Source organism: Argiope bruennichi, chromosome 11 (assembly GCF_947563725.1).
Source record: "Argiope bruennichi chromosome 11, qqArgBrue1.1, whole genome shotgun sequence".
Lineage (NCBI taxonomy): Eukaryota > Metazoa > Arthropoda > Arachnida > Araneae > Araneidae > Argiope > Argiope bruennichi.
Genome location: NC_079161.1, coordinates 7,061,183 through 7,075,393, shown reverse-complemented (window position 1 = coordinate 7,075,393; position 14,211 = coordinate 7,061,183). Strand labels below are relative to the sequence as shown.

Genomic DNA, 14,211 nt, shown 5'->3' with positions numbered 1-14,211 from the left:
ACATTAGTGAGAAATATTCAATAATTATTGATTTTATTTTATGTTAATATTTTTTAAAATTGAATGCTTACTTAGTTTATATTTAACTGCATTTCATTATAGCAGGAGAATTTATAATCACAAATATTATGGCAATTCTTATTTTTCTTCATAAATGCTAAAAAAGTGCTTATTTTTAAGATAAAATTTGACTATACTCTCTGATAAATTGCCATGTGTTATTAAAGAATGCTAAAAATAAAGTTTTCAGGCAAAAATTTTATTTATTAATATTTTTCTTCTTTTATATAAATACTATCCAGGTCTATTTCCAATGGTACATCAAAATCTGCAGCCATTTCAAAGAGATGCACTGAGTGCCGGGAATTTTTAGATAGTCCGGATCTGAAATTATTTAATGATAGTCATGTTGATGCTGTAAGTAATTTTTAAATATATATAAAAAATGTATATTACTGCATTTAATGCATAGCATTTTAATAAAAATTTATGTAATTTTTTAATTGATGAAAGAGTTTGAATGAACAAGGATGTATATTGAATGATTGTCATCCTAACGCTGGATACATAATCCTTGATATAGAATAATTCACAACAGTTTTAGAAACTTGGTTAAAAAGTTGCCAACAAATATGAAGTAATTTGAATAAAAAAAACTAATTAAAACCTCTGTATGAAAAATAGTGTAACTGTATTGCAAATGTATCATCTACAAATTGTATTTAAGAAATATATAGCTTTTAGAATTTCTAGGCCCCAAATTCAAAAAGTATCTAAATGTAAGAGAACATTTATCCTTATCTCTCTGAGAACTTCTAAATCAAAAGAATTGAGGTATTTCAAAATGAATTTGTCCACAAAACATCGAAATCATTAATCCAATAATGGTTTAGCATTCACTATTTTATCATCTTTTTTATTTTCTGGACAAGGACACAGGCACAGATAATTATGCACAAATATTACATATTTCTTTCCTATGCATGAATTCTAATATTCGTGATTTCTTAACTATTTATAATTTCTATACATGTCATTGCAACCGTCTTTTGTTTCTTTCTTTCTTACACATTGCCAACAAACTTAAATTCACTTCTGTTTCTTTAGGATCATAGGAGTCTTTCCTAATGTCACTAATGGGCATAAACGTTACATCATATTATGTTTAATCTAGGAATTCCAACAATAGCTATGTTGTTGTTTCTTATGGCACTTGTCATAGGCAAGCCCGCTGACAAAGTCAGCGATTTTAAGCCGAGATTTTTAGCACCTCTTGTTTCAGTAGCGCCATCTAGGGCCAAAAGTACGACTTAGCTACTCATGCATCACAGCCCTTTTTATGGGGTGGACTTCATTCTTACATTTCACTCACTCAGCCACAGATCGTAATTTAGACCTGATTCAGAGAATAATCACCTCTGAACCAGTGCCCCCAGTGGTATTGTCTCGACTTGGAGGACTTGTGATCGTGACAGATTTATATGTGCACCCGCCACCTTATACACGGAGAATCTTTGACTGGCGGATTTGAACTCACTACCCAAGGGATGCGAGTCCAATGCCCTACCTACCAGGCTACCCCGGCCTGACGATAAGCTATAGAGATAAGAAATCTTATGACTTACTCCTTATAAAGCCTTTGCTGAATCCTTCATCGCAAAAATTATTGAGAAATTAAAGTTAAAAATTGCACAGAATTGACCATTTGTATAAATGTGATTTCTTCTTCTGTAGCTTGCTAACTTTTGGTAAAAATTTCAAACTATGTTTTTAACATTTCAAAGACAGGGAAGAACCCAAAGATTAAGAATCCTATATTGTCTATCAATTTTAGTAGGACTTCTTTCTGTTTGTGCCTATATACAAAGAGCAAGAAATCCTACTAAAATTGTTGTGTGTGCGCATGAATCTATGTGGACAGTTCATAAATGCAATTTGTGTACAAAGTATGAGACATCTTGTGTTACTGGTAGAAAGATTTAAATTAAATATGCCATCTTTCCCTTTAGAATAATAGATTGTGTCATTTAAAGTCCTTAAAAACTGCTTATTTTTTATTATCCTTTTATAAGGATCTTAAAAGTGCTATTTATTTTCTCTCTCTCTAATGGGGAAAAAAATTTCAGTATGTTAAATCTATCTAATTATATGACTGCATTTTCTTTGCAGTGTCTGATGTTTCAATGCTTAATACATCTTAATGAATTAGAAGTCACTAAAATTTTTAGTTTAGGGGAATGCAGATATTATAGGGAAAATATATATCCTTTGATTCTTTTTTCTTTACTTGTTTAGGTAGGAAAATATATTCCTTTCATTTACTTGACTCATCTTTCATCTCTTTTTGCTTATTTAGATTAGGGAGAAAATCTATTTTTAGGAATAATTATATTTATTTACTAGCTAGTACCTGGTGCGTTGCTATGGGAAAAGGAATAATTTTGGAAATATCGTTTGAAATAGCTATCTTGTTTAATTAGTAATGATAGAAAGAATTATTCTTATTTTCTTGCCATTAATGAATATATTTAATAAAATTTAATAATATATAAAGGTGAAGTATAAATAATATTTATTCTTTTTTTAAAAAAACTTTATAATTCAAGTGCTTTAAGGTAGACAATATTTTTTGTTTTTTCGTCTTCAGCAAAAATGAATAAACTTCTTGGTTGACTGACTTGAAAGCATCCAATATATAACTGGCTATGTCAAAAATAGGGATTTTCTATATTCAATCTACACACTTGAAGTGATTGATTTTGCACCTTGTTGATGGTCATTGAGAAAGCAGGTCAAATGCGGAATTGCAGCCATTTGAAATCAAAGGGCATGCCAGTGGGAATAATGTTCTATAATTTCCATCCCATAGAAATAAGTTGTATGTGGTACCAGCACTGAAGAATATTAAGCATTTCAAATATGAATCAATATTTTATTAATAATAATTATACTATTGCCCTTATTAAATTTTCAACCGTCATATAAAGTATTGCGGAAAAAAGCAACGACTTGTATTAATATTTAAAATATATTTATTAAGAAACAACATATTAATTAAGACAGGAATAAAACAATACTTAAATAACATTAAAAAAAGATGAATGAATGTGAGCGGCATATCTTACCTATTCACTGTCGAACTCTCATCTCCCAATTTAGGCCCAAAGTAATCATGTCGTAATCAGTGATGCTACATGCGTCATACAGAATATGAAAACTATTAGATTAGCAGCTCCCACAGTATTAAATTACCAGCTTTCAGTTTATATTATATTTTCAAATATCATATTATTTCAGCAATAGTATGATATTTGCTTTATATCTTTTTTAAGAAGTAATTTTCTCGAATTGTAGGTTGAAGAATTTGTTATGCTGACTGACCCAAGACTGTCTGTCCATACAGATGGTGATTATGATTCTGCAGATGTCACTGAAAGACCTCAGCATAAAATCACACAGTTCTCTGTTTATGATCGTTTTACTCATCTTTGTGGATTTGATCAGGGTCTCATTGAGAAAAATGTTGAAATATATTTCAGTGGCTATGTGAAGCCTATTTATGAGGAGGATCCAGGCCCTAATGGTATGTTTTTTTTTTTTTTTTTTTTTTTTTTTTTTTGCCTTAGCGTAGATTATAGGCTTGGTTGTAATCTGGATATATCCAGAATTCCTGATTTTTTTTACATTCTGCAATCTGAAGTTTATATGTTTGTCAAATGCACCAAACTTCTGAACTTTTAATCTTAGATTAAAAACTATCATTTGAGGATTAAATATATGAGTGATGTAATGATTGAAAGCTGAACTTTCATGAATGTTGAGAGAAGATTCAAAATGTTATTTATTCTCATTAACAAAACTGTAGAGGATCAAAAATCCTTCTTGAAATTATATTGGGAAAAATATTGGAATATTTTATTAAATAGTGGAACATCTTACCAAAATTCTTTGTAATTATTTATCTCCTACTCTTATTAAGAAGTAAATTTCAAACTGTCTAAAGAAATAAGTAAAGTGATATCTACACCTAAATATCTGATTTATTGTATTAAATTTCTTGTTACTATTAAAAAATGCCAACATTTAATTTCCATATTATATTCCATCAAAAAATTGCAATTTCTTTTCTTATATCTAAGTACTTTAAAAGAAATGTTTCTTTAGGAAATTATTTATATAGTATTATGCATTTTTATATAGTATTATGCTGTTTGTTTTGCTGATGGAACTGATATAAAATATACTGTATACATTTGGAAATATATATTACTTCAATATCCTAAATTGCAAGAATTATTAGATTTTTACAACCTGATAACTTTCTAGAGTTTTTTAATGGAATTGCTAACACACTTATGTTTATTTCAGTAATGTCTAGTATGATTATTTTGATGACTGTTTTGTAACAGGTTGAATTGTTTCTTTTTAGGTGGCATTCCAGCACGTAATTTGGGTCCCATAGTGGAATGGTGGGTATCTGGATATGATGGTGGAGAAAGGGCTTTGATTGGGTTTGGAACAGGTACAGTTATGAGATGTCCTTTGATTCTTTTATATATTTAAAAAAAGGTTTTCTTCAACACTTTTTTAGAAATCCATAAATAGTTGAATTCTTTCTGTATTTGTTTTTTGACTTGTTTTTTCATTTTTATTATTGTACTGTGATTAATGTTAAAAGTTTTCTTCTGTAATTTTATCTTATTTTTGTTCTGACATTTATTTTTAATGGTTTCCTTCTGTTTTGGTGAAACAGAATTTTCTCTGACTTATTTTTTTTAACTTATAATTTATATTTTCTGTAATTTATAGCACCTAATTTAAATGGATTTAAGAAATAAAATATTGCTTTTATACCAGATGTCAGACTATACGGGACAAATTTGAATTTTTATATATAAAAAATACTGCTAGATCTAGTATTTAAAAGTTTTAAAGAAATAAAAGATTTTCCAAGCTTTTATTCTTTAGGGTTCAGAATTTATAATATTTTAGAGATTTTGCTACAATGCTTAAAAATGCGTAATTTTTGCAGCATTTTCTCACCATACTCCCTTTCCCCAGTAAATTGAAATCTTTACAAAACTTGTTCTTGCACCTTGGACTTTTATGCAGAATTGATTCTTCTAATAATATTTGCATATGCACTATCTGTGACATCATTTATGACATCAATACAGGATTTTTTTAATTTATTGGCAAAAATTTCCTGTATAGAATGGATAGAGAAGAATGTGAGCAATCACCAGAATAAAAATGAACATCAATTCAGATGATCTGGAATGAAATTTGGCTAGTCCTTATAAATCAATCCATTTGCCATGGAATTCTACATTCAACCTTCTTATTTCAGCCATATGTATGGTTGTACTGTTAACAGCCATTCATCCATTATACGTATATAATGCTATTCAAAACTAATAAGTTATAGCAACATTTTTTTTACCTAAATTGTATTTCTGAGGAAAGAAGGATTTGATTTTGCCAGAAGCAACCCTTAATTCTAAAACTTTAAACATTGATCATAATCTAATTATAACTGTGCATGAATGCTGTATGGATACCAATTATGATGTTGAAATATTCTCTGCATTGTTGCTTCCGGAATGTTGAGTTCTGACTTGACTGTTCATATAGTATGAAAATAACTGAAAAATGAATCAAAATATTTATTTGTATATCATTTGTATAATGCCTCATCCTACTTATCCTACCTGGGTAATTAAGGAACCTGTTGTGTGCAGTCACCGAATCATCTGTTAATACACATCATAATAGAATGCCAAAATTTGAGGGAAATGGCATTTGTGTTCGGCATTGGGCATCGTGATTCCATAATCATAAGCATTTCAAAATGTTATTAAAATATACCATTGCTACACAATTGCAAGCAAAATTTATTATTTTGTATTCTGCTATTATTTTGAGAGATCTTAAATGTTCTATTTCTTAAATTTTGTTTTTCATCTTTATAAAGTCACCAACCAGTTTCTTTCAAACCATAATGATTGGATGCTATACTAATGCATAAATATAAGCCTATGATTTTTTTTTTTTTTTTTTTTTGTATTGGATAATTATCCTTTCTGAAATAAGCATTTTCATCTATATTTGTAAAATAGGCTGATCCATTTAAAAATAAGCATATTTCTGTTAATTTTATAGATGGATCATTTGAAGCTGTTTGTAAACATAGATGAATGCTAAAGAAACATTTTGCTTAAACCTTTCACATAATGAGGGCCACTTAAAAGTTCACATTTTATAGAAACCTATTTTTATATTAAATTTCTATGTTAAATTTGAGTTGCATTTTCTTCTATTGCTGTGATTTTTGGTATCAGAAATCTACATTATCTGTTTTTATTTTACATGAGAAATTTAAAATAAAAGTAAAGGATTAAATTAATTTCAAAAAAATTATTATGATCTAAAGTTTTTTTTTTTAATTAAAAAAATGTTTTTTAAAAAATGTAGAATTACTTCCTTGTACCAGTTCTTTATTTTTAATATGTTAAACCTGAATATTATTTATTATATTCTGTTATGTTTAATTCTATTTCCTTGTTTCTTAACTAGATTCAAAACAATTATTTTTTTAGTAAATGCTATCTATATTCTTCATTCATGAATTTAGGGTTTATTATATGTTTTCTTTTAAACCTATTTGTTGTTTTTATATACTTTTATTTGACCCCACTTTCTTTGTAAAGATGGACTTTTAGTACCGAAGTTTCATTTACTTCCTGATTAACTTGCCTTGACTTTAAATTTTAAAATGTTATGCAATAATGTGTTCTGGGTGACTATTTTCTACTTTTAGAATTCAGCTATCATCATTTGATTAATTAAAGTTTGATTCCATGGCAATAATGTCACTTGTTAAGGATTTTGAAGGAAAAAAAATTAATTCCTATAATACTTATGATGATTTAGTATAGAAACTATAAGGTAAAAAGTAATAAATCTACTTTTTTACCATTTTTTTTTTTAAATATGTCCTTAAAATTATTTTTAGCTTTTGCTGAGTACATCCTCATGAGCCCCAGTGAAGAATATGCTCCTTTTATGAATGCAGTCCAAGAAAAAATCTATGTCAGTAAAGCTGTGATTGAATTACTATGTGAAAATGAGCAAGCAACTTATGAAGATTTAATGAATGCATTAGAGGTACATTAGAACTTTTAAAACTTCTGCATGCAATTTAGGAAAATCTACAAAAATAATGTTGTAGATTTTTCTGTGCATTAAGTCAATGCTGGATTTATTTTGTAGCTTGCTCCGACTTTATATGGTTTCAAATTTAAGAAATGAATTTATCTTAGCCGCAAAAATTTTTGATTAATGGTTAGCTATTGTATGCACACCATCTTAATTCTTATCATAACTTTTTATAGCCTATAATTTATGTATTTTATTTTGAATGAAAGTTAGTTTTATTCCTCTTATACAATTCAATTGCAAATTTTTCAGAATAATATTTTGTTAATTGAAATTTATAGCAAATAAAAATATTATCTTTAAGACCTAGATCTACTTAAATTTAATCTATTATGTTTTTTTTAGTAGTAAATAAATACTTTTTCCAAATAAAAAGGAATAAATTTCCAATAAACAAGTGCTTTCTAGCATTCAGGACTCAACTATTAATAACATAGATTAAAATATTCTGTTTTACTAAATTGTTGGTATACTTTTATACAAATGAATGACATACTAAGATATGTCATTCATTTGTTACTCTGCAATATTTGACATTAAAAATGACTCAATGGCTTACAAAATAACAAAAGTTCTGAACTTATGAGACAAATACAATTTATAAATAAATTTTATTAATCTCAAAAATATATTTGATAATAAATGTGAAAACATTTTACTGATAAATGATGTCTTTCTGTCAAGTTTCCTCGTTTGAAGATTATACTTCATTATTGCCAAGTTAAATAATAGTGCTACCTTTATTGTATTTGTTTAAGAATTTAAAACCTAAGCTTCTTTTAAAATACACATATTGATGAGACAATATTTGATGACACTAATTTTAAATATACTTTTTTTTTAAATCCAGTTTTATTTACAGAATAAAACTTTGTTTCCTACTTTAAATTTAATATGTATGTGTGTTTAATGATATTTTAAACTCTAATTTCAATTCTAATTGTAGTGATTGGATTTTGAAGCGTTAGGAAATAAACGTTCATAGATGGCGCTAGACCACTAGGGCGAGTGTAATTAAAAGAGTGATGTCATTCGAGTGTTGGCTCTTATAGGAGAAGGAGTTACTGAGCAGAGTAACTCGAACGAATCTGAAATAAATCTGTTACGTTTTCTATTTGCCTATTTATTGAAAGCACTCACGAACCAGCCAGGACATTTGGCGCAGTCGACCAGATTGAGAATCGAGTGCTATTTTTGACGAACTTGAAATCGAACTTTATTTGATAAAGGTGTGCTTTCGGTATCGATATGGCCTTCCTAGGCAGTGCGAAAAAGGAAGATTTGAAGTTGTTAGCGGAAGAACTGGGTGAAACTGTTTCATTAGAGATGAAAATTGTGGACTTAAAAAAATTAATTACTGGAAGTGAAAATTACGAGGAAGAGTTTGTGAAGAAACAAATGATAGTTATCATAGAGGATAGAAAAGAGAGACAAGATCAAAAACGAAAGCAAGAAGAACGAGAATTTGAAGAAAGAAAAATTAAAGAAGAGTGGGAATTGCAGGAGAAAAAGGCACAAGAAGAACGAGAATTCGAACTTGAGAAACTGAAGCTGCAATATTCCAGTGTACCCGTGGATGTCGAATTACCAACTCCCAAAATAGAACTCAGGCACGTAATGCAAAAATTCGATGAAAAGAACAGTGATATCAGTTTATATTTGCTGTTGTTCGAGAGACAAGCCGAGTGGGCTCAAATAAAACGAGAAGATTACGTGTCGCATCTATTAGGATTATTGCCAACGGATATAACCCAACTCATCGCTCGAGAGCCGATCAAGAAAGTTAAGGACTATGACCACATCAAGAGTTTATTAGTGAAAAGATTTAAACTCAGCCCGGAAAAATTCAGGCAAAAGTTTATGACTCATTTTAAAAGACCGGAGACTACCTGGTGCGATTTTACTTACGAACTTAAAAATTATTTTGAGCAATGGATTCAAGGATTGGAAATAACTACTTTTGAAAGTTTGTCGGGTTTAATCATAACAGAACAGATAAAGCGAAAAGTACCTACGGATATTAAAGAACATTTTATTGATGTTTGGTCACAATTCACAAATCCAAACGAAACTGCAAGCAAATTAGATGATTATGAAAATGTGCGATCAAACAATATGAGGAAAAAGAAAGAACTATATCAAGAGAATAACTTTTCTAAACATCAAACCTACGACGAAAGAGAAGAGAGACATTTTTTGGAACGGAAATATGTAAACCCGCATCAACGAGAATTCAGAAACAAAAACTTTCATAAAAACGAAACTACAAATTCAAGAAAAGTAACAAGAGACTGTTACGTTTGTGGATTGTCACATTTTGCTAGAGACTGCCCAAATAGACATAAAAAATCGCAGTTGAGAGAATCTGAGGCAGAAAAGAAACGGGAAGACATTTTAACCGCGGAAATTCAGTCGGAATTAATGGTAAAAAAAGCTTAAATATCAACCCTTTACAATACGTTGATATTTGTGTGGACAATAGAGAACTGAAAACCCTAGTTGACTCAGGTGCTATGATACCAGTTTTAAATTCTAAATATGTGTCAAGTGAACAAAAAGAAAAAGGAAAAATCAGTTTAAAAAGTGCATTTGGAGAAAGGATTAACGCTATTCTTTCGAGTTTTCAAATATCATTAAAAGATAAAAACAACGAAGGATTTTCCAGGCCTATTGAGATAGTTGCAGCTGTCACGGATAGAATTCAAGAGCAATTCATCATCCCCCCCTCTGTATTAAATTTATTGGGAGAAAGCATAAACCACAGCCGCACCCAAAACTTGTCTGGATTAGAGGCGCCGATGGAAGAGAGCTTTGATGAATTTATGATTTGTTGTGGAATTAGTCAGAGCGAGCGGAAATGAAAGCGATTCTTTGGATAAGAAAAACAAAATTAATGCGTTGAAAGAAGAACAAAGAAAATGTGATACTTTGCAGTCAGTAAGAAAAAATGTATCGCTTGGAAAAGGAAACTTTTTTATGAATGATGAATTAATATTCCACCGGGATAAAATATTAGGCGAAAAAGTGAATCAGTTGGTTTTGCCTAAAAATAAGAGACAGCAAGTTCTTAAATTAACACATGAATCAATTTTCGGATGCCATATGAGATTAAAAAAGACTAGTGAAAGAATTAAATACAGTTTTTATTGGCCAAATACGACAGATGATATCAAAAGCTTTTGTAAATCCTGTAAAGAATGCAGTTGAGGAGTCCGGAAAAAATGATTGATAAAATTCCTATTACTCCTGTTCTCCGTCCGGAATTGCCATTTGAGATAGTAAATATAGACCTAATAGGACCCATTGAACCCCCTTCTGCTTGTCGGCATAAGTATGTATTATGTCTAATGGACCAGCATTCTCGATGGCCGGAGGCTATCCCTCTTCGTTCGTTAACGGCTAAAGCTACGTGTGATGCTTTATTGGAGATATTCATGCGGATTGGAATACCCAATGTTATTGCAAGTGATAATGGAACGAACTTTATTTCTAAGTTAACCCAGGAATTCATGAAAAGATTAGGTTGTGCTCCCAGATTTACGACGCCTAACCATCCAGCTGGGAATGGCCTTATAGAAAGATATAATAGGGTGTTCAAAAATTCACTCCATCACATTATCAGAACTGATCCGAGTAATTGGGATAAATACATTCCATATATGCTTTTTGCGTACAGGGAAGTTCCTAACTGTACGACGGGTGTTTCGCCATTCAAGTTGATGTATGGATGTGAAGCACGAGGACCTCTCAGTGTTCTAAAATCGAGCTGGTGTGGTGATATTGCCATTCCGTTAAACATGGAGAAATCAGTTGTGGATTATTTACAGGAGCAAAAATTAAACTTAGAAAGAGCTGCAGAGGAAGCATCTCTCATCGCTTCTGGTAAACAGCAGGCATATGCAGAATATTTTAACCGCTTCTAAGGAATTTAAGCCAGGTGACCAAGTTTATTTATTAATACCTGATTCATCGAACAAATTGTATGCCCGTTGGACTGGTCCTGGAGAAGTTATCGAGCATTGCCCTCCACATTCATATAAAGTAAAACTTAGCGATGGAAAAATTCGGCATTGTCATGCGAATAAAATTCGGAAATACTATCCAAGAATTAATGCTGTAGGCATGATCTTTGAAGATGATGCAGACTTTGGAGAAGTTTATTCATCCCCCAGTTATAAAAATGTATGTTACTGGAAAGAGATATTTGATCAAGTGGATTTGCGACATCTTTCTGAGGAAGTGAAATGCCAAATCCTGAACTTATTGCAGAATCATCATTCAATATTTACCGGACAAGTTAGAGTTGCAAAGGTTGGTCATCACAAGATAAAATTAGAGGACGATAAAGAAAGGATAAAACCGTACGTGTACAGGATTCCTGAAGCGTTGAAACCTCAAATAGACTCCCAAATCGAAGAACTCCTAAAACTAGATCTAATTGAAGAGAGCTCAGCTGACATTGCTTATCCTATAGTCTGTGTAAACAAGAAGGATGGATCTATCAGGATGTGCGTGGATTATCGAGCTTTGAATGCAGCGACTAAAACCGACGATTTCCCCATGGAAGACGCAACGGAATTAATATATTCCATAGGACAGGCAAATGTGATTAGATCTTTTGAAGGGGTTCTATTCGCTTCCCATGGAAGAAGATTCGCGGGATTATACATCTTTTAAGACCCATAGAGCACAATATCGTTTTAAGGTAATGCCTTTTGGGCTGAAAAATGCAGCTGCAACTTTTCAAAGGGAAATGAACAAAGCATTGTCGCCATACAGAGAATTTTGCCGTGCTTATATTGATGACATTGCTATATTCTCCAATGATATTCCCTCTCACTTGAAACATCTTCATTTGGTGCTGGATAGATTGGAAGAGCTGCAATTAACTGTTAATCTTTCAAAGTGTGCTTTCGCGAAATCTGAAATTTCATACCTGGGACATATAATTGGCTCAGGAAAGCATCAAGCTGATCCAGCTAAGTTGGAAAGGATCTCTCGTTTGCCCGTACCTGAAACCAAGAAACAACTACGTAGTGCTCTTGACCTGTTCAACTATTATCGTGATTATATTGCGAATTTCGCCGAGATCGCCTTTTCATTAACAGAACTAACAAAGAAAAGAATCCCTGATGAATTACCGTGGTGTGAAATGCATAGTGTTGCTTTTGAAAAATTAAAATCAGCATTGTTACACGCTCCTACTCTACACACCCCAAATATGAGCAAACCCTTTGTGATTCATTGTGATGCCTCGTCAATTGGGATTGGCTCGTGTTTATCACAGACTGTTGATGGAAAAATGTGCCCTATCGCTTATGCAAGTCAAAAATTAAACAAAAGCCAACAATCTTGGTTGACAATCGAACGGGAAGCATTTGCTATAGTTTGGAGTTTGAAACCCTTGTGTTTGGATCCGAGATCCACATTTTTACCGATCATAACCCCCTTCCTTATCTGACCAAGTGCGCTCCTCAGTCATTTCGACTACAAAGGTGGGTATTTGCCTTGCAGAGATTCAACATAACATTAAAACATTGCCCTGGTTCTAAAATGCCGCATGCTGATGCCCTGTCACGTTTATTACCAAAATAGACTGAAAAACATTTTTTTAGTACTAATATCATTTTTCTGTTTTATATATCAATATGGGATTAGTGACTATAAAATAATACTTGTACTTGATATTTATGTAATTTAATATTTATGTAATTTATGCTTGATATTATGTATATTTGTTTTAATGTTTTTTTTTTTTTATCATTTTCTTAATATGTTGAATAATTGGTATTCGCAAGTTTGGTTAAGAATATAATGTGCAAAACTATTTGAAATAGGATTAGTTACAGGAATATAACTTTTCTAGTGTTTGTTATAAATTTTCATTCAGTAGTTTTGGTTATATTTGCAATATCAATTGAGTGATGTTTATCAAGTGAAATATTTTCTTAATTATGTATTAATGTTTACTAAGTGATTATATACATTATTAAGTATATATTAATGTATATTATCTGATAAGTGAGTTTCTTATTATCAAGATGGTATTCATATTCAATTGTGCATTTCTTATTTTACCTCATTGCTTTCTTAAATGTTTGTTAGTAATTAGTTATTCATTCGAGTTAACTTTGCATTTGTGTTTATTTTTATTTGGATAATTTGATGTTATTAGATACATTTTAAAATCCAATTCATAATTTTAATTCAGAGGTATGTTTATGTTTTCATATAAACATTTCTCTTACGTTGGGGGTGTAGTGATTGGATTTTGAAGCGTTATTAAATAAACGTTCATAGATGGCGCTAGACCACTAGCGCGAGTGTAATTAAAAGAGTGATGTCATTCGAGTGTTGGCTCTTATAGGAGAAGGAGTTACTGAGCAGAGTAACTCGAACGAATCTGAAATAAATCTGTTAAGTTTTCTATTTGCCTATTTATTGAAAGCACTCATGAACTAGCCACAACACTAATTAATTCCCAAAGTTTTATCATAACTCAGGCCATAGTAACTTCATTTTAGAATATTCTCTTATTTCTCGATCCCATTCCACTTTTTCTATCTAATTAATTCAACAGAAGCTTTGTAAAATTTCTCAATTAGCTAAAATCCTCACGTTCCGGCACTCCGAGTGAAGAGATGACTTCACAAATTATTTTTTTAAAGATCCTTTTGTTTTCCTTGCCTGATTCACGCACATGTAGAGAAAATCCCTATCTAAATATCACTGTATTAGTGCTGTGAAAAATATTTTCTCATGTTATATAACACGAGGGATAATTTATTTCTCGCTCTTCCCCACTTGTCTAATCTATTGCTGTGAGCGAATGTGCTTTGTCCGCACATTCTTCTAAATAAATCATGCCTGCCTCCCGGGAGAGAATAAAAGAAACTTAAAAATGCAGAGTCTCTTCACTGCTTGTCGAAACTGCCTTCTGATTTAAAAAATTATATGCTTACATTATATATATATATATATACTGAAATATGC

The 14,211-nt window shown here is 31.0% G+C and overlaps 1 protein-coding gene across 3 annotated transcripts in view; it reads left to right on the top strand.

The window, feature by feature from the left end:
* LOC129957060 (DNA (cytosine-5)-methyltransferase PliMCI-like) overlaps nucleotides 1-14,211 on the top strand; it is a 73,036-nt gene that overhangs the window by 17,611 nt on the left and 41,214 nt on the right. For all 3 annotated transcript variants that reach the window (XM_056069196.1, XM_056069197.1, XM_056069195.1), the window contains exons 6-9: nucleotides 303-417; nucleotides 3,355-3,583; nucleotides 4,430-4,522; nucleotides 7,016-7,167. In XM_056069196.1, coding sequence (XP_055925171.1) covers nucleotides 303-417; nucleotides 3,355-3,583; nucleotides 4,430-4,522; nucleotides 7,016-7,167 — 589 coding nt within the window. The remainder of the gene's footprint in view (nucleotides 1-302; nucleotides 418-3,354; nucleotides 3,584-4,429; nucleotides 4,523-7,015; nucleotides 7,168-14,211) is intronic.